General features: G+C 45.7%; 2 protein-coding genes across 4 annotated transcripts; both read left to right on the plus strand.

Moving 5' to 3' along the window:
- The first annotated feature begins 3,776 nt into the window (after positions 1-3,776).
- Positions 3,777-6,421, plus strand: btbd17a (BTB (POZ) domain containing 17a). Its single transcript, XM_029528347.1, has 3 exons — positions 3,777-3,957; positions 4,858-5,155; positions 5,347-6,421. Exons 1-3 carry the CDS (start codon positions 3,777-3,779, stop codon positions 6,419-6,421), a joined length of 1,554 nt encoding a protein of 517 aa, XP_029384207.1.
- Positions 6,422-7,960: 1,539 nt separating this feature from the next.
- map2k6 (mitogen-activated protein kinase kinase 6) lies at positions 7,961-22,259 on the plus strand. 3 transcript variants are annotated; one of them, XM_029527529.1, is made up of 13 exons: positions 7,961-8,364; positions 9,117-9,125; positions 15,034-15,097; positions 15,745-15,793; positions 16,215-16,328; positions 16,628-16,747; positions 17,283-17,399; positions 17,520-17,571; positions 17,845-17,972; positions 18,063-18,140; positions 18,931-19,070; positions 20,007-20,052; positions 20,191-22,259. In XM_029527529.1, exons 1-13 carry the CDS (start codon positions 8,274-8,276, stop codon positions 20,266-20,268), a joined length of 1,086 nt encoding a protein of 361 aa, XP_029383389.1. In that variant the 5' UTR covers positions 7,961-8,273; the 3' UTR covers positions 20,269-22,259. The 3 variants fall into 3 exon arrangements, with proteins under 3 accessions (XP_029383389.1, XP_029383388.1, XP_029383387.1); XM_029527528.1 differs by lacking the exon at positions 9,117-9,125 and having other exon boundaries at positions 7,961-8,035; positions 8,252-8,364; XM_029527527.1 differs by lacking the exon at positions 9,117-9,125.
- Positions 22,260-22,711: the final 452 nt, after the last annotated feature.

Here is a 22,711-nt window from a genome sequence, read left to right on the forward strand (position 1 = left end):
TGAATGCCTGGACACACAGAGGGATCGATGGCCTCCATGCAGCACTGACACAAACATCTGAGCTGCTGTGGGAAGTTCGTCCATGAGGCAGGCTTGTTAGGAAGATAGGAACCAGAAAACGGTCTGGCAGCAGAAATTACAGACTAATGTAATGACAAAATGTCTCCTCACAAGATGATTTAGACAGCGAAATAAGAACACTGTGATTCAGTTAATACCAAAGCTCCGAGCTCAGGACAGCGTCAATTATAAAACAATTGGATGTGATCAAATCCAGACTCTCCTCCAGTTTCCTTTAAATAACTTTGATAATAAGACTGTACCTGCATCAACATCTGAGCTCACTGACATATAACAGCGCTGACAAGAAACAGAAACAGCTCAGACTCTGACCGTCTGTCCTTCTATGGTTGGTCTCCTACCTTCACATCCAGCTGGGGGACGAGCCGTCCTCTGGTCTCCACATCGCTGCCGGACGCACACCGAGGAGACGACGAGAAGAAGAAGTGGAGTCCAGGCAGCTGGTACATCACAGCAAAGAGTGAGCAGAGCGAGAGGGGGAGGAAAAGGAGGGGAGGGAGAGGCAGGAGGGAGAGGGAGGGTTGGATGTTTGGATGGAGAGAGACGAGGAAAACCTGATGGAAAACCACATTCAGTCTGACGGGGAAGAGTCCAGGTCCAGATCCAAGTCTGAACGGAGTGTGAAAAAATACACACAAAGCTCAACACTGACTCAACACTGCAGTCACCGTTGTGGCGTTGTTGCTTGTTTGTGTACTTGCATGATGATAATGCACAACTGTCAGAACTGCAGTTGGATTGATGAGCTGAGCAGCTTTAAAAACGTAATTCAAGCTTCAGCAAGAAAATTCTGCACATTTTTACAACCATTTTCCCTAATCTGTGTGTGTGTGTGTGTGTGTGTGTGTGTGTGTGTGTGTGTGTGTGTGTGAAGCTGCAGGTTCATTGAGTTGAATGCTGACAGCAGCATTACAACCACAGCTCACCGCAGCTAAATTGGAGGTTGAGACATAAATGCTGTAGTAAAATGGAGGCAGATACATTTATTTTATTTTATTTCTTTTTTCGTGGATCAGTTAAATAAGATTCTACAGTAACTGGCCCGTTTTACATAAACACATAACAGTTTTTAACAGGGAAGTGGGTCACAGTGACACACAACAACTGCAGGACCCAACCGTAACGCCAGCAGCTTATTAATTTGATGGTTGTATTCATAACAGCATTTGAAGCAAACGCTGCAGCTTTCACCTCTGGGAGCTCAGAACCAGATCTGAGTCTCTGATTAATCTAAACTCTTCGAGGAAAGCTCGTTCCAAAGCAAACAGTGCAGCAAACGAGCCGACGTGAGCGGCGAACTCATCCATCAGGCTGAACCCGAGGCCTGCAGGAGCGCTGGTGGTCGGTGATGCGGATAATGAACCTCAGCAGCCTGCGATCATACACAAGCATGACCCGTTATTGATGTGACCTCTCAGGTCGGAGGGTGCTGATGCTGCGGGAATAAATTCTTGGGGCCAAATCTGTTGTTTGCGTAGTCTGATATAGTATAAAATGTGCAGACGCTGCCTGAGTTATTTAAATACCTCTGAAAATGAGATAAAACAAGCCCATTCAGGTTTCTGGACCATTTGAGGTCATTTCAGGACATTTTTATGGCTTCATCGACGCACAGTGATGTCTGAAAAATGTTCTTTTAAAAAGGAGAAAGCCGTAACTAACTTCAACCAACAAGCCAGTGAAGTGAGCACACCAGACATAAGCATGAGTTTGCATTTAATTTTTCACCTGAAACCTTTTTTTTCAACCTGTCAAATTATGAATTTGCAAAAGTGACAGAATATTAACGGAAGGAAATAAAAACACCTCCAGGATGTTGTGGAATCGGTTAAATGTTCCTCCGCTCCCCGATTACATAACTGGATTTACACAAGTAGGTCATATGCAAATATATAATGACCCTCTCTGTGGAGGACGTATAACTCACGGATCCAATTTCACACCTGCAGAGTCGATTGGCAGCTCAGATTTATACTGAAGCCTGAACCACTAAAAGACGAGTCCTGGACAGAAAACAGAGAGGGAGCAGAGTCCAGCAACAAGACTCTGAGGAAGGTGTCCAGACCAACACCGTCATCATATCTGCTCATCACTCATCCACCTTTTCAGCTCCAGCCTTTCACTGGACTCACTGACGTGCAGAGCAGAGACTGTAAGTCCAACGACCAACATCTGCTGCAGCTGTACTGAAGACGTCTCAGCCTGACGTTCTCCTCAGAGAACATTTGGTTCTGCTGCTTTGAAGAAAACTTCCATCTTCAATTTTTAACCTCGTCTGCCTCCGACTGTGAGACTGACAGGTTGTTTTATTCTGTTTGAAAAAACTCTCATTTTCTTTTCCCCCTCTCTGGACTTCCTCAGTTAGAAAAGTAGTTTTTTTGCCAACTCGGTCATACAAACGATAAAAGATGCAACAATATCAGGAACTCAACCTAGGAGCAGAAAGATAAAGATGAGAATAAACAATGAGAGGAAAAGCTGGGAGAACAGAACTGAAAGCATAGGCAGGTAAACAAATAGAACAATCCCACCTTATGATGATTTTGTTTAGTTTTACACGTGAAGTTCAGTTCACTCACCATGAGATGTGAAAACAGTCACGTCTTCGGTTTGTGGCAGTGACTGATGATGCACCCAGCTGCATTGTGGGAAGTGTAGTATTGAGTGTAGAAAGCTGAATCCTGTTTTCATTTCATCCTTTTCATTTATTTCATTTCCTCCATTTTTCACACTCGTGTGTGTGTCTGTGAAACCAAAACTTCCTGTTGTTTCCACTGGAGTGTGTTATTTGTATTATGAAAAACATCCAAGACAGAAAAAACTGAAATCGGATTTAAATCTCAGCTCTGATGAGATGAAGATTGTCCTCCCTCCAGTGGACATGAACTGCAAATACACTTTACAAGGTCAAACACACACACACACACACACACGGACTGATCTGCACTTAAACACTTTGTAAAATGATATAGCTTTTATTTATTTATCCACCACTCAGTTTTCATATATTAATCAATCAGTCTTTATTAGTGCAGCTCCTTTCACACAACAGTGTAACACAATGTGGTCCACAGTGTAACACACAGAGATCAACACCAGTTTACACTCAAAGCACTAAGTGACAAACAAGTCGACACAGTTATTTAAATATGTTTTTTGACTGGTTGTTGGACTGCCCCCCCCGTCTGACACCTTCATGTTCAGTCTTCTCAGCTCAGACTGAACAATATTCAACTTTCTTCCAGATGAAGATGAAACCAATGCTTTGTATGAGCGGGTTTCAGGATTTGTGGATTCTGCGGAAAGACCATCAGTCACAGAGGGATCATCTTTTTCAAATGGCAGTTCAGGATTTTAATCAGAAGGATATTGATTAGCGCCCCCCCCTCGGTGAAGCTGCTGTGGCCTGAAGCTGTGAATAATTTGCTTGTGTTGTGTTGTTGTGTCACGCACATGTGCTGAACTGGGTGAACACACTGACACACATAATGTGACAGAGGAGGTCTGAGATCCAGCTCCAAACTGGAAGATGCCCCCAAATACCTCCAGACCAGCACGGGGGTCAAATAACAGGGTGTAACCCCCCCCCCCCCCGCTGAACCAATGCCACATTGGACAACAGGAGAAGGATGGGAGAGTCAGAATCAAAGTGGTAGCCATGGCAACAACCCGGGCCCGTTTCCACCCACCGATCGATGGAGTCCTGTGTGCGAAGAGGAGACTCCCACCTCGTCCCACATTCACACAGAGACACCTCAGTCCTCCAGAGCAGAGCAGAGAGACGGACAGAGAAGAAGATGGTGATGCCAGATGCCCAGGTGCATGCTGGGATGCTGCTCCTGGCCCTGTGCCTTCAGGTGGGGGGCGCCGCTGCAGGTGAGGATCAGGCCTTCCTTTGTCTTTGCTCTCTTTTACTCACCTGAGGCCAAATGGAAACGCTCGATTCAGTTTTCAGAGAGAAAAACATTCTTCTTCATGCCGATAAATCGAACAGATCATTCAGTTCAGATCAGCTGATTTGTGTATTTAGAAGTATATTTCTGTCTAAATGAGGGCGGTCATTTCGATGTGTGGATTATTAACGTCAATGACGTCATCAGAAAGTCCATCTGAGAAAGACGGAGCTGAGCTGTTGTTGCTTCTAAAATCCGAGGTGTAATCTGACTCGTAGCTGTCGGCTGTTTTTTGGGGGGGTTGGAACTGCATCACATCCATCACACTGAACCGTCGAACTTCAGCTCTCTCATCTCTTTTGTAAAGTTTCAATCTTTTCTTCTTTAATAAAACCAGATCTTAGTCACGATATAATCACCTGTCAGTTTATCGCGGATGCCAGATGAGGACTGAAACCAAACCAACAGTCTTTCATCGTGCTAAGGCATCAAATTAAAAGTAGGGCCATTTTCCCCTAGACTTCAATATACTGCTGCAATAAATGGTTGTAAAGGTTTGTGGTGCTGCTGATGTGTTTCTCTCCAGTTTGATGATTCCTGAAGCAGAAACGTTCTGTTTTTATCAGAGGAAGTGACACATATTCATCAAAACCGAAAAGGAGGAAGCGCGTCTGATATGATGACACGAATCAGTCAGAGAGTCCTGCTGGGCGGAGACAAAGATTTAATTAAACGTGACCCACAATCCCTCATTATCCAGACGAGCAGCACGGCCGATCGATGACTCCGATCTGGGTCACAGTTTGTCCTAATAATCAACTCCCCCCTGAGCATCCACCCAGTCACTTCCACTGCCTGACCTACGCCTTTTCTCTGCCCACAGGTGTGCTGAAAGTCGATGGCGCCCAGGATGGCGGCGGTGGCGGAGGCGGGGACACCATCAGCCACTCGCTGACCCTGGTGCAGCGTCTGGAGAGCCTGTTGGTCCAGGGCAACGGCAGCGACGTGTCCCTTCGGGTGGAGACGCCCAGCGCCGACGAGGTGAAGACCATCCAGGCCCACGCTCTGGTCCTCGCCCTGCAGAGCCCCGTCTTCGAGGAGATGCTGCTGAGCCGCAACGGCAGCGTGCTGGTCCTGAAGGAGAGCGCCGACTGCGCCGCCGTGTTCGACAAGTTCATCAGGTGAGACCATGTGACCTCACTCACTTCCTGTCAGCCATGGAGGAGAAGGAGTGACGGAGGATCTGTCCTGGTTGGGTTGTATTGAAGTCTATGGGAAAATGTCCCTCCTCCTGATGAGTTCACGGTCTCAGTCTCTAATTTCAACATGATGTTCAGATTCGGAGGATGTTCTCTCTCTTCTCTTTCTGCAGATATCTGTACTGTGGAGAGCTTTCCCTGCGTTTGGATCAGGCCACTCCGTTACACAAACTGGCCTCTAAGTACCAGGTCCTGGGTCTCCAGCAGGGCATCACCCAGTACATGACCCAGAACCTGGCCCGGGACTCCCCCTCAGGTCACGTGGCGGGCTGGTACGAGTACGCCGTGCAGGCGGGGGACTCGACCCTGAGGGACAGCTGCCTGCAGTATCTGGCCTGGAACCTGTCGTCTGTGCTGCAGAGCGGCGAGTGGACGACCATCAGCAGCCGGCTGCTCATGTCTCTGCTGCAGCGCTCCGACCTCATCCTGCAGAGCGAGATGGAGCTGTTCGCCGGCCTGGAGGCCTGGATCATCCAGAACGAGCCGGACGGTTTGATGGCTGAGAATGCCCTGAGAGCCGTACGCTACGCCATGATGCCTCCACGGGAGCTCTTCCGCCTGCAGACTCAGTCCTCGGTCCTGGCTCGCTATCAGGAGTCGGTGCGAGACCTGCTCTACATGTCCTACCAGTTCCACTCGGCCTCGCCGCTTCACATGGCCAAATACTTCGACGTCAACTGCAGCCTCTTCGTGCCCAGGAACTACCTGTCCCCGCTGTGGGGGTCGCCCTGGGTCATCAGCAACCCCACCCGAGACGACCGCAGCACCAGCTTCCAGACCCAGCTGGGGCCCAGCGGCCACGACTCCAGCAAACGGGTGACCTGGAACGCCTTGTTCTCGCCTCGCTGGCTGCCCCTCAGCATGAGGCCGATGTACACGGAGACGGGCGCCATGCAGCCGACACGCGTGGAGGGAGGGCGGCCTCGCATCATCATCACCCCGGCCACGTCCAGCGCAGACTTTGCCGGGGTGAACTTCCAGAAGACGGTGCTGGTGATGGCCACGCAGCAGGGGAAGGTGGTGGTGAAGAACGTCTACAACTTCCACCAGAGCACGGAGGAAAACGGCGATTTCTTAGCCGAGGCCGACATTTACCGCCGGACGTCTGAATACTTCATCGACGGCTCCCTCCTCCTCCACGTTGTGGTGAAGCCGCTGTACCAAAGCCTCATCACCACCAAGAACTGACCCACATCCTCCTCTTACCTCACGACCCCCCCCGACCCCGACGTCTCAATCATATCACATCATGGGGACATGAATCTGCTTCTTCCTCATGTGTGATCTGTTTTCAGCGGACACACCGGAGTGTGATGTGTCTGCTGAAGCTGGTGAAGCTGGCCCCCCAGTCTTCATCCTGGGGGGCCGTCCATCGTTCTCAACATTTAAAAGCACATCACTGATCTTCCCTCATCGCTACAAACACACACACCTTCCTGCTGTTGTAAACACTCACTTGAGTACCAGGTGTGGATTAATCTGCTGTTGAAAGTAGTTCAGAGTGTTCCAGTTCTTCCTGCAGGAAGCTGCAGTTTCCAGCTGAGCTTTTCAAAAAGTAAAACTGAATATTTAATATTCAGAAATGATGGCAGACAGGTTGGTTTTGGTCTTTTCATTGGATATGCTGAGTAAAGGAAAAATAAAAACTATCAGCAGGCCCCTCCTTTAAAAGTTCCTGTTACATTTTGGTTGTATTTAGTCATAATTGTAGTTTTTTATATATATGTATCGGTGCTATTATACCTCATTCACACTAAGGGGTCACAATCAGAACCCAGTAAACATGGATTCAGTGTCTTTGTGGTTATGTGGTTGGTTTTACTGACTGTAATTCAACATATTGTTAGGAACTGCTGCACGCTGACATGACACGCCACATCGTTGTTTTCTGGGCTCCAAACGTTCTTCCTGTTTGACAGGAACATTTTCTCACTTTTCTTTAACTTCAGTCCTTCATTTATTTACAGACCTCCCTGTAGACGTCAGAGAGCCTCATCATTCAGCCTTTGTTGTGAGATTAGATCATAATAAAGGTTTTTACTGATGTTTTGAAGCTGAACTGAAAATTCTCCTGATTTCAAGATTCAGTAGGATTCAGCACAAAATAAATAACACCCACACCACGAAAACACGAGCAAAACTCCCACATTTACAAAATAAAACATCCATCGTCAACAAAATGTTATCAGAAGATAAATTTACAATTATTTACAATTATACATGTAAATGAAGTGAATTTTACTGTTGAAATAAATGTTTGAGTTGATGGCCGTGCTGCTGATATTCACAACCTGAAGCACATTTACTTCAGATACCTAAATATTTATTCTCTGCTCCTCGGAGCGAAACTCACATCGTCATAAAAAAAACAAAAAACATTTTAACTGAAATCAGAATGATTTCTGATCTTTTATTGAATATGTGCAGTCTGAGCTTTAAATACGATGGATAACTGAAGAAATAGAACATTACATGTTACACGTCAAACTTGCTGTTAGTAAATAAACTATCAATAATAATATAACAGAACTGTTAAACAGGCCTGTAACATTATTAATTTGAATGATGTCATCTTGGTACCTTGACCCACAATGCATCACGTTTCATAAACCAGTGGCTGGGTTTGAAGGTAAAATGTTGGCCACCACAGTGAAAGCGGCCTCCGATGGCTCCATCTGCAGCCCGAGCCGCGGCACTACATTTCCCGTCGTCCTTTGCGCTCGGAGCAGGAAGAACGTTCTCTCGCAGGGGCTCACACTGATCCAAGTTAGGAGCTTTCAGCTGCCAGCCTCGGCCCATCATGTAAGTGCTGCGGAGAATTCCTTGCAGTGCAATTTGCAAAACAAAAAACAAAAAACAGAAAAAGCCAACCCAAACAAAATTCCCCGTTTTCCCGGCGCCGGTGGCGGCTGTGCAATTCAGCTCCCGCTCTTTGCACCGACGCGCACACGGCGGACGCAAAAAGGCTCCAAGTGCATGAAGACCGAGGCTCGAATTTCTGCATCTTTGTTGTTGCAGAGGGAGAGCCGCTGAAGCTCCGATGGAGGGAGGCAGCGAGAGAGAAGGCAAAGTCTTTTGTGCTTCCCCTCCCCCCCACCAGAGCAGAGGGGAAATGTCTCAGCCGAAGGGAGGTAAGGAACACGGAACCGAACCGAACCGAGCGGATCCGGTCCGTGCACGGCCGCGCGACACACAATCAGTGCTGCACGGCGTGCACCGTGCACGGCTGCAGCTCGGGCACGGCCGGTGCATTTTAAAGTTAGACGGTTTTCAGCAGGTCAGTTGCATTTCCTGTTTAAGATCTTCCCCTTTGCACAGTTCCTGGTAAGACGATGCTGTGTGTGCTCACTGCTGTTGACGTTATTAGCTGTGTGTGTGTGTGTGTGTGTGTGTGTGGGAGGGGGGGGGGGGTGTACAGGACAAGGACACCACAACTCTTTATGATAAAGTCTGCACGAGTTGATGCACGGCGCGTGCACGCTGCCTTATGGTAAATAAGCTGGAGGCGCGCGCCTTCTGCAGATAATGTTTGTTTGTTTGTTTGTTTGTTTGTTTCAGCTCAGTCTAATAATAGCCAGCAGCTTTAAGGTGCAGCTCGTTTCTTTGGGCTTTTAAAAATACACAGTCGGTCAGCTGCTGCTTCTGTCCGGGACACTGGATATGTGTCAAACCCCTGGGTGCCTGTCCGCTGATGTGCACTTTGACCCCTAACTTTATCAACACAACAACAACAACAGGAGCTGGACAAACATCCTGCAGCTCCTCGGTGGTTGTAGCTTAAAAGAAGAAGATCCTCCCCTCACTCCCTTCACTGTGGACTTCTTTTCCAAGAAGTCCACAGTGAAGCTGGCTTGTTGCACAACATGCACACAGACACACACAGTGAGAGGTCGTGCAGGTCACGGGCAGGTAGGAGAGTCTGTCTGCTTCAGTTGCACACACATTTCGTCTTTGTGTCGTTTTGGGACTTTCTGCTGTCATCCAGTGACTGCCTTTGGTGCAGGAACTGTGCCGTCAATCAATCAGCAGGTTGATTATTCACTTCATCAAATCTTATCTTGACTTTCTGCTGAACTGCAAACAGAAAGGAACGGACCGCTGTCTAATGATGGGACGGCTCAAAGCCAGCGATTAGTTGGTTAATCGATGGACGTCAAAATGACATGCAACCGTAATGATGAGTTTCACTTCATATTTATGAGTATTAACAGATTCTTGGGTCAAACAAACAGCACATTATAATTATTGTAAACATCAAAAAATGTATAAATATTTGCTGTTTTCAGCGCCCAACATTTGAATTTTTGCGTTGTTTCTCTGTTTGGTCACCTTTTGGGTTTTTTGGATTGTTGGTTGATGGAGACTTTGTGATTGAATCATTTCTTTCAGTTTTCTGGTTTGATTATTTTTCAGAAATACTGATCTTGTTCTGTTTGTGTCGATGGAAATAAAAAACAATAGCTGTTATGTGTAAAGACTGACAGTAACATGCTAACAGTCAGAGCTAACGTTAACTTTAATAGCTGCTGATATATTTTTATTCTTGTAATATTTAGAGTGATGTGATTATTTTTGTTTTGATTTTACTGCGGTTTGATTTGGGTCCTTTATGTGAAGATTTGTATTTCGGGGCGTCTCTTTATACCTTTACAATAAAAATACAGCAGCTGCTATAACGTGGACATCGCTTGTTGTCATTTAGATGACCTGTTTGGTTATGAGCCCATTTCACGGCCCTCGAGTGATCAGAAGATCAGTTAAACTTTAGCTTTTAAGTTTCTGAAACATTGACTGTTTCAGAAAACTCTGTACTTTGTCATTTTGTGATACTGAACTGGACTCCCGACATTCAGCCCAGATAGTGCAACATAGAATTAGAGTGTAACATGTAACTAGTGAAGGGAATGAGTGCGACTGTGCGGCGCTGAAAAAAGCAGCACGGAGTCGTGGTGTTTGAGGAAAACGTTGCCAGACTCGTCCTGCCGCCGCTCTCCTTCTATTTTCATATCGTTTGGCTCACACTCATGTGAAGTCTCACGTCTCCTTCTTCTTGAGTGCTGCCTGTGTGGCCCACACACTTGTGCACCTTCACCATTGTGCGCTGTAGTGTGTCGGGGCCGTCCGGTGGAGAGAATAAACCCCCCCCCGCCCAGCAGCCTCGCCCCCTGCACAAACGTCCCGTTTGTCATGCAAATGGAGGCTGCGTTTTCAGCTGCACTGATACTAAATTTGCTGTTTCGACGGGCTGATTGTTGGTCTCCCTCCAGGCCTATAGTGGCCTTTTTTGCTGCAATAACAGTAGAATTGTTCAGATGATCCACCAACTGCACTTCTCTTTTCAGATTTGTGGGGGGGGGGGTTACTGAGTAAGCATGCATGCAGCAACTTCTCTGATGGGAAGAACCACGAAATCATTCCTGCTTGTTCCAGCTGTTTGCAGAGTTACACGCGAGCACAGATGTAGAAAATGTTTGGACTGGGGGGGTGAGGATGGGGGGAGGCACATAAATGAGTTCACTGGAGGTGGATCCCAACATGAAAACCGCGTTGACTTGTTTCCCGCCATCTTTCTGATTCTCCACTTTCAGCTACTTATTTCTGCGAAACTTAGAAAAATAGACGAAGATAAAATTTGGTCCATTTTCTGAGGAGGGGAATTAGTTTGTGACGTCTTCCTGTTCAGCCAGCAGATCATCCACGTTTGGATGGTGATTTCATGACGTGACTGTTTTCTGCCGGCTGAATCTGTTAACGGCTTGTTTTTTTACACCTGTTTTGCTTCTTTCTCTTTTTTTAAAGCACTCGTTTCCACTTGTGTTGAATAAAACAGCTGCAATTAGCGCCTCAGCTGTAAATCAGTGACTTATGCCTGCTTACATGTGAAGTGCCCCCCCCCTTTTTTTATAACATCTGAACTGAGCGAAATTCTCAGAACAAAATTGGCAGCAGTGCCGAAGAGCGCTGAGTTACAAACACACAAAGCTGCAGATTCAAATTTTTATTTTTTGTTCCATTAATTAATAAAAGTGTTGTGAAAAAACATATTTCAACACTAAAACCTGCTTTTTACCTGCTGAGTGTTAGTTGTAGACTCCGCTGGCTGTAAAAAGGAGTCAGATTGTATTGAAGTCTATGGGAAAATGTCCCTCCTCCTCCCTGATGAGTTTACGGTCTCAGTCTGAAATACAGCATGATGTTCATTTAGAGGGAAAGGGGAGGGGTTAGGGGGGCGGGGCTACACTGTGACTGACAGACTGGACCATCCAATCAGAGCACAGAGTGGGTCAGGTGGCTGATGGACAGAATGCAAAAAGTTTTTGTTCTGGATGAGCTTTTTAACTTAAAAATTGCTGAAGTAATGAAAACTTGTAGTTTTTTATTTACTGTTGCTTTTTGTCGTCAGTGTTTCAGCCTCCAATCTCAGCATTTCTCCAGATGCTTTCATGCTTCTTTTTGGGTTTTAGGATTTGATCCAAATTCTTTCCTGACTAACGAAGGAAGTAACAGATATTAGTGATTCTCAGTTTAAAACAGACGGCTCTCTAACGTCACACACCGTGTTTGGCCTTTAGGAACATGCCACCTGCAGCCGACGCCTCCACGCCGCCTCAGCTCCGGTCGGGCTGAGAGCTCAGAAAGTGTAGCGGGAGCTGCTGACGACATGATTCCCAAAAGGGGCGCCCAACAGCTGTAACCTAAAGGAGCTGCCATCTTTGGAAGTGTAGAGTAGCTCACAAACTGCCAGAGCGGTCGGAGGGCGGCAAACAGCCCAGAGCTCCAACTGGAGTTATTTTCAAAGCCGCCCCCCCGTGTGGGTGTCTTTTCCTGCCCCTTCTTGTGTCAGTGGTTGCGGTTAACGCCCTCCCCAGTGATTGATCCATCTTTCTCGAGCTCTGTGGAATTCCATTGAGGAACATTTGGGATTATTGGAATTCCTGTCGGAGTGTGTGTGTGTGTTTGTCATCCAGGCCTTGTGCTCGGTCTCTCTTTGTGCACGCGCTCAGACTGACTCTCCTGTAAACCATCCTGTCAGCATTTCTCTCTCTCTCTCTCTCTCTCTTTTTTTTTTTTTTTTTTTTTTGACATGCATGCATGACGATGCTGATTGTGCACTCGTTGTTTGGGCGTGGCAGAAACTGAGAGCTTTGTTGTCCTCAGCTGTTGAGAAAATGATAATTGCTCGTGTTACAGCACGAACAATTCTTTCTCTTCCTTGTTCTCGCTGGTTTCAGTGGGAACAAGGAGTGTCCCACCGCTCGTCTCCTGTGGCCTCCCTCCGGCATCTCGCTGCATACCTCGGCCCATGTGCTGCAAATCAGGACTGATACGTGCTGCTGCTTTCCATTAACCCGCTCTGCCGACCGCAGCCCGCAGGCCTGATGCTGAGCTATGCACCAGTAAAGGAAGGAATTGTGTATTTGAGTTATGCAACATAATCTGGAGAAAGCCTGAAACAGGATATTTTTAGTTCGCTCATCATGTTTCCTGAGATGTTGATGTGCAGATGAGGCCTCATCATCATCATCATCATCATTAGGACCCCTGCCCTCTGGACAGTGACCTGCTCTGACTCAGAGTTCAGGAGGTCAAATGTGAAGTCCTCATTAACACATCAGTCCTGACGTCTCCAGCAGCAGCTGGCTGAGACCAAACACTGAGCTAAAAGAGCAGGAAGACCTTTAACCATCCATTCTTTTATAACTATTTGGATGATTTTATTCAGTTGCCTTTTCATCTCCTCCCTCCTGTTGGCCAAAAACATCCATTCAGTTCATCTTTAGCTTGTTTTTCCCAACAAAAGATGTGATTAATGAAAATTTTCAGACAACCCTCATACTGGAGACGCTGACATGAGAGGATCTTTGTTTGGACTTCATGTATTACATAACCCCCCCCCCCACCCCACCCCACTTAGTTTCCATCAACTCTGTTTACTCCACTCTTGTTGGGAGCAGTTCGGCCTCCTCATGTCGAGACACATCTCTTCGATTTGATTTGCGGCGGCCTACAGGACAGCAGCACCTGCCGCTCTGGACTTTCTCCATCCGGCTGCTGTTCGTTGTGTGTTGTGTGTCGTGTGTGTGCGTTTGCGTAACGTGCTGCCTCGTCGCGTGATCTCAGTGCAGCTGTGAGGCAGAAGAGTCTCAGTCAGTCAGAGAAGAGGGCATGTTGTCGCTGCATTGTAATCACACAGAGAAGCTTTTGTTCCTCACACTGTCTGAGGTCAATCATCTGACGGCACTTCCACGTCTGGTTAATGCACATGAGATTTCCTGCACCAATCTCTGCACTTCTGCTGCACAGCTCATCTTTCCAGTTGTAGGTTAACTCATCAGCAGGTTTCAGTTGGATCGGCACACATTCAGTGCATTCAATAATTCCTCCCGCCAAGTTTACGAGCTGCTGCTTTGAAACCAAAAGAGGAGAAGGTGGAGCTGATGGAGGTGAAAGACACTTCGGCATCCTGAAGCCTGAAAGAAATGATGTCGTTTAGCTTCCCCGTCAACATGCGTGATCTCATTTAGACGTTTTTTGCTGAAAATGTCTCGAGCTTACGTTAACACAGACGGTAAATCAGTCATGTGGCGTTCGGTGTAAAGAGGGACAGCTCCTCCGTTTCCATTCTGATTCTGAAAGAGGCCACGCCCCCTCAGTTCTTCGTAGTTTTAAGAAAACGCTCAGGGTTCTGGTGACTGGTGGTCATCAGAGGAACTGCAGCTTTTGGCTCAGCGCTGCTTCCTGATCCAAACGTCCCAGTTATGGTGGTCTTTGACCTGAGAGACGTGCTGCAGGTGTTTTCCAGTTGTCGGTGTGTGTTGGTCGTGGTGCTGCCGGCTCACAGCTGGTTTCCAGTTTCTATTGTTGTTTGTGTAAATCTCTGTGGGCGGAGCCTATGCTGACATTTCACTGCAACAAAGCTGTTTTGCAAAGCAGAAGGCAGGAGGCCTCCAGTTGAGGGCCACATAGCAGCAGCGTCACGCCCAGTTTGAATAAACTACAACACGCTGGTGTGTGTGTGTGTGCGTGCGTGCATGTGTGCGTGCACGCCCTCAGGACAGCTGGTTTAACTTTCACCTTTGTCAGAGCAGGTTTCTGTGTCATGTTTCCTGCAGCAACATCTGACTGAAGTCAGCTGCTGCTGGAGTCATCCAGTCTGAGAAGGTTAGATCCAGGTGCTGCAGACAGACACGCAACAACAAAAACACACTAACACACAGTACACAGTAACACACCGTTAATAAACCGTCAAGGCAGCATGTCCGGATGGAGGGAGCAGACCTGGTCTCTTTCTCAACGCCTGCTTCGTTCAGTCCTGGAGTTGCTGCCTCCGACTGTAAGCGTTGATGTTGAGATGGAGCGCCGGTTGTCTCTGCAGTTGCCATGTCAACAGGAGATGTGATGCGTCAAGGAGACCTTCTGTTGTTGTGTGTTCAGGTGTTTGGTTTGTGGCTCATTGTGTCACAAAGAGCCTGTTGACTGTTGTACTTTTGTTGTTGTTGTTGTTGTTCCTGAGGTGTCACATGGAAGTATTTTACAGCTATTACCTGTTTTTTCAGTTTTATTTGATTGTAAATTGAATTTTTGAAGGCTTTTAGTGGTTTAAAAATAGAAGACAGATTCATTCATAATGAAAAATCATCATTCTCGTAACGTTTGGTAAAATAAGCAGACATGAGCGTGAATTTAATGATTTCCTTAAGTAACACAAAACTTAACTTGTTTCTGCGATGTATATTTCTGTATTTACTTTAAAGTCCAGGTTTCATCAAACTTTTCTGATGATGTTTGTGTGTTTTCAGGTAAGAGGAAGCCAGTTCTAAAGCTCTCCAAGGAGGTGTTTGAGCAGCCCGCCCCCGCCGCCGTGTAAGACACATTACTCCATAATGTTACATAAACACTCGGTGACCTTTGACCTTATATCTCTGTGATCATCTTTTATTGATCGTCCATCCTGCTCTGCACGAACCGAATCCTGTGGAAGGAAAAGCTGATTATTTCCCAGCTCGTGTTGTAGCGTGAACATCAGCTGTAATTTTCCTTTCTTCATATCAACCCCCCGATAGTTGAACACTTTCAGAGTCGTCCTCCTGTTTGAGAGTCGTCTCCTCTGCTAATGATTCTGATGTTCCAAAACGAAATATTCCGTTTGTTTTAATTGTCTTCATTAGAACAGATGCAGCAGCACAGACGTTTTGGTTTCAGGCCAGTTTGATGTGAAGTCATTCTGCTGCAATGATTAAATACATTTTATGTCATGTGTTTCAGTTTTATTCAAAAATGTTGTTTGTATTTTTAATTGAGAGTTGTTTTTTTTTTTAATTTTTAATTCTATTTCAGATTTTTAAATCCAATTTTGGAATGTATATTTATCTTGATTTCCAAATTTTAATTTATGTACATTTTGGTTGATCTAATTTTTATCATATTATTCTTTCTAAGGTTTTTCTCCTTTCATTGAAATTTAAATAGTTCCTCTGTGTAACGTAATAAAACGTGTGTTTGTATTTCAGACCTCCCAGGGATTTGGATTCCAAAGCTTGTGTAACGATCGGAGAAAAGGTAATTTTACCATCAACCTTTTTCTGCCTTTGGCTGTTTTTGTTTTTTTTTAAGGGTTCTGACTTTGTGTTGTTGCATAATACTTCCTGTTCTCTGTGTATTTCTGGTTCCTGCTGAGCGAACGGTGGTCGGCGTGATAAAGGACCTGTCGGCCGTAAAAACAACCCAGTGAACATTACGGCTGAATCAAAATCTTGTGATTTTGGGGAGGCTGGAATGTCTTTTACTTCACATCAGCCAGTGAAAATATAGACTTTAAACTCATAAAATAAGGAGGAGCTTCTTCTCTGCTCCACTCAGCCACCGCTGCTCGGTGAAGCTGACTCGGACTTCAGTGACGAAGGAGTCATGTTGTCACTCTTCTTCTTCTTCTTCTTCTTCTTCTCTGTTTAATCCGTGTTTTGCTCGTTGCTCTGTGCAGAACTTCGAGGTGAAGGCTGATGACCTGGAGCAGATCTGTGAGCTGGGCCGGGGGGCGTATGGCGTGGTGGACAAGATGAGGCACGTGCCCAGCGGCCTGATCATGGCGGTGAAGGTGGGTCGCTTCACCTTCAGACCTCCAGCAGATGCTGTTCAGTTGGCTTCCAGATGTTGACGCACGGCAGTTCGGTTCGGCCTCCAAACAGTTTCTTCTGAAGCTGTCTTCTTGTCGTCTCCTCAGCTTCGAGCATCAATTAGCTCCATTTTCACATTCGTAGTCAGCTGTTTAGAAGAAATTGTGGTTGTGGAATAATGATGATAATAATAATTAAAATAATTAGAGCAGGATTTTAGAGTGAAATACAAAAAACACTTTGACATAAAAGAACGCAGAATATTTCTCCTCCTCCTCAGAGGATCCGGGCCACAGTGAACACTCAGGAGCAGAAGAGGCTGCTGATGGACCTCGACATCTCCATGAGGACGGTGGACTGTTTCTACACCGTCACCTTCTACGGCGCTCTGTTCAGAGAGGTGAGACTGATCATTGGGCCGTCCTGTTGGTGAACTGGTGAACAACACAACAATGTTAAGACTCATTTTACCTTTAACAGCCATTCTCTTTTGGTTATTGCACTTTGCAGTTTTGATTGTATTTGGGAGCTTAAATTAGAACCAGATTTCAAGCACACAGTGAAAAGTGAATTATGACATCAGGAAAAATGGGAATTATTAATATCATCCTTTGAAATATAATAATTCAATAATGAAAAAACTGATTCATCTGTGATTAGCTGATTGTGCGTCCATCGTTGACGTGCAGCTGAAGTTCGAGCCCCCTTTTTGTCATCACTGGCCTGTTTGTCATTAACACAAACACCTCTGAAGGTTTTCGGATGCAGAAAACTTCCCGCAGCAGCGACTTCATGTCCAGGATTTCCTCACCACTCTGGAAAATCTGCCGCTTCCTGTCTGTTTGGAATCCGGACGGCTGCTTTTGTTTTCATTGCTCTCCGTGTGTGAGTGTTTTTGTTTTCCCTGATCCCCCTCCAAATGTCTTTGTTGCCAGGGCGACGTCTGGATCTGCATGGAGCTGATGGACACGTCCCTCGACAAGTTCTACAAGCAGGTGATCGAGAAGGGGATGACCATCCCCGAGGACATCCTGGGAAAGATCACCGTCTCAGTGGGTTCACTCTTCATCACACCATCCCCCCTTCCTGTGAACGCCGCGCTCACGTCGTCGTAATGACAGAATGCTGTTATGTAACTCTCATTTGCTTATTAATGGGCTTTGTTATTACAGATAGTAAAAGCTTTGGAGCATCTGCACAGCAATCTGCAAGTCATCCACCGAGGTAAGAGCTTGAATGGAAAGCCATTATAGCTCTCAGACAATGTCAGTATCTCCTTCTCTGATGCATCATCGCTCCGCTTTTCCTTCCCTCCGCTCTCTTTATTTCTTGGCCCATCGACTAAAATCACTTGTACTGCTGTGTTGTAGAAAATCCTGCCAATTATTTCCATTCACATTATTTTAGAAGTTTTATCGGACCTCTGCACTAATAGGTCTGTAAGTGAGCGATCGTGGTGGCTGATTCACATGATTCTCTTTGCCACCTCTCCTGCAGACGTGAAGCCGTCCAACGTGCTCATCAACACTCAGGGTCAGGTGAAGATGTGTGACTTTGGCATCAGCGGCTACCTGGTGGACTCCGTAGCTAAAACCATGGACGCCGGCTGCAAACCTTACATGGCGGTGAGCAGGAGATCACATGACAAAAGGAGAGTATGAATGAGAGGACACTGTTCTTGTCGGGTGACGTTCTCCGTCTGTCTGTTCCTGCAGCCAGAGAGAATCAACCCAGAGACCAACCAGAAAGGCTACAACGTCAAATCGGACATCTGGAGTTTAGGAATCACGATGGTACATCAGACTTTACTGCTGTCTACTTTGATTGTGTTTGTTTTCATCCCTCTCCCCATCACACGTTCAAATTCCTCCATGTTCATTTCAGTCCTTCTAAACGAATAATTAAAGCATCTGAAGGGTAAAAAAGGAGACTGTGAAGCGCAGCTCTGGATGTTTAGTGTCTAGACATTTTATTATGGGCTGTTAAATATTCATGGAGTTCTCATTTGCACATTTTAAACTCTGAACAGAGAATATTTTGACATCAGGGACTCAGCTTACCCGCGATATAACCTCGTCCTTCTTGCTGCTCATTAGTCACGAGCGCTGAGGAGTAAATGTCCCAGACTGATCTGGACAGTAATAAGAGTCTGAGATGATTTGTGGGAGTCGAGGAGACGAGTTCACCTCCCTCAGGTTCGTTACGAATTCGGAGTCTTCAACACTTCAGATGAAGCTGAACTAGGACCAGATGGAGGGAGCAATCAGAGAGCGACACAAAGCGTGCTGATTGTCAAATTTTCTCTTCTGGAGATCTGAACAGTTTCAGGGTGAAGCAGCTGATGAGACGCTGAGTCGCTCTGAATCTGACGGGCAGGAATCCTGGGATTCGCTCTAAAATGTGACACTGTGTGGGTTCACATGCAAACAGCTGAACACCAGTTTTACTCATCGTGAAGTAGATCAGTGTCGCTTCTGTTTAACAGTGAAAACTCAACAGAATCGTTCTTTTTCTTTGCTTGAAGTCACGCTGAAGGAGTTTAAAGGTCTGTTGTGGACTGACCTCCCTCCTTCTCTCTCTAAGATCGAGCTTGCCATCCTGCGGTTCCCGTACGACTCGTGGGGAACGCCGTTCCAGCAGCTGAAGCAGGTGGTGGAGGAACCTTCGCCACAGCTTCCTGCAGACCAGTTCTCACCAGAATTTGTGGACTTCACCTCTCAATGGTTCGTTTTTCTTTCTTTCTTGTTTGAACAACAAACTCCAAACTGTTTGACTTCTGAGTCGTAAACCAGCAGGACAAATCTGGGCTGCCCTGGAGCAAGGCACCTCATTGTGTGTATTTATCCATACGACACGCAAACAGGTGATGAGGATGCTTATTCACGCCATTTAGCTGCACTGAGGTCAGAGGACGAACAGGACAGTTCTGTTGAAAACAAATGGCGAACAGGAAGCGCCGCTCGTTTACTGGCAAACACACACTCCAAATAATTGTTCCGTCTACTATTCTCATTAATGCTTTAGTGACTCATTATGTTTTCTCAGCTTCTGCCAGTTTGCTCACGCTGGGTCGTTTCCTGCTATTTCAGTCCTGGAAAACAAAAGACGAGCTCAGATCTGCAGTTCAGTCAAAGTTTACTATTGTTACATAAAAGATTACAGGAATTTTAACTTCTGCAGCATTTTATTTTGATTTACAGAAGATAAATCTGTGGCTTAAAGACCTGAAAACCATCCATCTCCTTCGTCAGGCTTCTCTCTGGAGCTGCAGGAAGGACAGGAGAGAGAATCTGAGCCTGTCCTCTGATTGGCTCTTTTCTGAGTGACGCAATAAAAATATTTCTGATTTCAGCAACTAAATCCTGCAAGACGTCCACCATAGTTGTTTCAGGTGGCTGGGGGTGGGGCTTCTTTGTTGTGACATCACAAAGTCCCAGAAGTCCTGATGGCTGGTTTTAACGATCAGATTCTGAATCCAGACTGTGAGCATTTCTTTGTGGACTCATTATTGATTAAAATAAAACCTGGACCTGGTTTAGAGTCAAAGGCCACATGGAGGTCTACCTTTAAACCTTTAGACATTATGGACCTTTAACGTCCACCTTAAAGACCTTTCACTGACCTGCTGTGTTGATGATGTGTTTTTTTTTTTCCTGCAGCTTAAAGAAAGTTTCCAAAGAGCGGCCGACTTACACAGAACTGATGGTGAGTGTCACTTTGTCACTTTGTGCAGTACCCTTAATAGAACGCATGATGGCGCACTAACACTGTTGGTTTCTCTCACAGATCTCCCATCAGGTGAACTAACCTCCTAATGAAGTCTGTTTTTACTCTCCTCCTTAGCAACATCCCTTCTTCACCTCCCACGAGGCCAAAGAAACCGACGCGGCGAGCTTTGTGAAGGTCATCCTGGGGGACTGAGCCGGCACAGCAGTGGAGGAAGATTCTGTCCGAGAGAAGACGAAGACGAAGAAAAAAGATACAACAAAGAAACAAAAAGCACCAATTACAGCCCCTGTTACCTGCAGGAACACACCCCCCCCCCAACTCCTACCCCCTTTACCCTCTAACCTGCCATACTCTGACCTCTCACCCTTCCCTCCCTCCTTAGGAACCAAGGGGCCTCCGTTTCCTTTGTACATTACCCGACCTGGGAGGGGGGAGGTGGGGGTTGATGGGTAATCTGGAGTAATCTAAGATGTCTGTATACAACCTGCCCCCCCTTCTCGGTCAGACTTGCCCCTCCTCCGTACGCCGCCTGTTACTGCAGCGTTGTTGTTAGTCAGCGAGGTGACTGTGTGGCTTGTCGTGACGGTCAAACAAAAGGTTGTTTTTGTTTTTTTCTTTTAGTGAAGAGGTGCAGATTATATAAAAAGATGAATGATATAATGCTATCTATGTATAATCTAAATGTTTGTATACTCAAAGCAAGTGTTGCATCGGTTTATTAATTGACTGCATGTACAGAATATATCTCGGAGTAAAAAAGCGGACTCCGGTGAGTCCGACGGCTGAAGACCTGCAGACGTACGGCCGCCATTCGAGGTCACAGATTGGTACTGCACTTCGGCCGCTTCCCTTTGATATCAGCGGAGGTCGACTACACGTTTTTTGGGCTCTGGCTGCCTGTGAGAGTGTGTGTGAGTTTGTTTGTTTGGTTGTGTGTAATCTGGAGCATGACATCTATATATGTGTGTACATATACACATATACATATATGAGTGTGTGTACGTAGAGCTGCACGACTCTGGATAAACTGAGAAATGATATTTTCCTCTGTGCTCTCGTTTCTCAGCTCTGACTCAACTTCCTGTCGTGTAGATTTGTCGATTGTGCGGCACTTTGGCCCCTTCACCTTGTTGTGTTGTGTTGCTCAGATTGTTAAATTGTGACTGTGTCAACACACGAAGGTGTTTAGATGTGACGGTCACAGTTGTTTCTGTAATTAAAGTTTTGTCAGAGTCGGATCATTTATTTCCTGAATTCTGACAAATGCAGTTGTTAGTTTCTGATCCCAAACGGACTCAGTTTGTTTTTTATTCATTTCAAAATTTGACGGTTTGAGTCTGACTAACTCTTTCTAATTTAATTTGTTTGGGTGAACTTCCTGTCGCTGTGCAGCTGAGCGTTTATAACCGGGATGAGTGGGTGAACACTCAGTTTTGTATCTTAACAGCAAATCTGATCTGAAAATGTTGGATGCTGTAGGTTGTCTTTGTGGAGGGGAAGAACATTTGCACGTTGTGTTGCAAAATCTTGCAAAGTTCATACAACATGAACTCAGATACACATCAGAACAACAAAGCTGAGTATTAAAACATTCAAACTCTGCACCAACCCACAACAACAAAATGTGTGTCGCGTTTTGCTCCAAATCTACATGAGCCTGAGATTCCTCAGTGAAATCCAACCAAAGCTGCAGCTCTACGTGACACACACACATTTTAAAGTGAGGTGTGTGTTGACATTGTGGTCAGTTGTGGGAGAAAATCTCCTCATTGTCTGCACTGAGCCAATCAAACCATCTCCACTCCTAATTCAACATGAAAAGAACTGGACATTATTACAATTATCGTTACTATTATTATTATTATTATTATTATTATTATTATTATTATGAATATTATATGAATTAATGTTATTATTTAGATGCAGGTTTTTTCCTCCCCAGACATATTTACTGCAGTTTCTCTTATTTATTACAACTGCTGTTTCCCTCTGAAAACTTGACTCGATCCATCAGAGACTTTTGTTGTGTGTTTGTGTGAACTGTTTTGTTTTTGTTTTTGCTTGTTTTTGCGATTTTTCTCGGCTCGAACTCGTAAATTGCTTTTAAATTGTAACTTGCAAGCCTTCTATGTGCCTCTCTATGGAAAATGACAGAGGAAAATAATATGTTGTGTTTAGAATGATGCAGGGAGCGCTGCCTCTTCGTCACTTCACCCTCCTCCCACTTCACACTCTGCATGGCGTCGTGATTCCACTTCCTAATTGTTGTCATTCCTGGAGACCCGGATCGTCAGTATTTATCTTCCATATGTTTGTGCTCATCTCTGTCGTTGCCTTGGATTTTGACTTTGTGTCTTTGTTTGTCTTTTTTTTTTTTTTTTCTCGAATGATGCTTCTAGTTGTTATGCAAGTTGCTACTCTGATGGTTAAATGGGAAACTTGAAATAATGTAGGGGACAGAACGGCGGGGTGGGTCACAGGTGCAGTCTTTACGTCGCCTTCTTGCCGACAAATCTCTCTGTTGCTGGGTGATCAGTCGATTGTCTCCTGTTTGTGTCTGCCTCCAGTCAGTCTTCACTGTTTAGTTCACTTTGTTGTGCTGAGGTTGTATGCTGTTGTTTTAAGGCACAATCTG

Source organism: Echeneis naucrates, chromosome 19 (genome assembly GCF_900963305.1).
Source record: "Echeneis naucrates chromosome 19, fEcheNa1.1, whole genome shotgun sequence".
NCBI lineage: Eukaryota > Metazoa > Chordata > Actinopteri > Carangiformes > Echeneidae > Echeneis > Echeneis naucrates.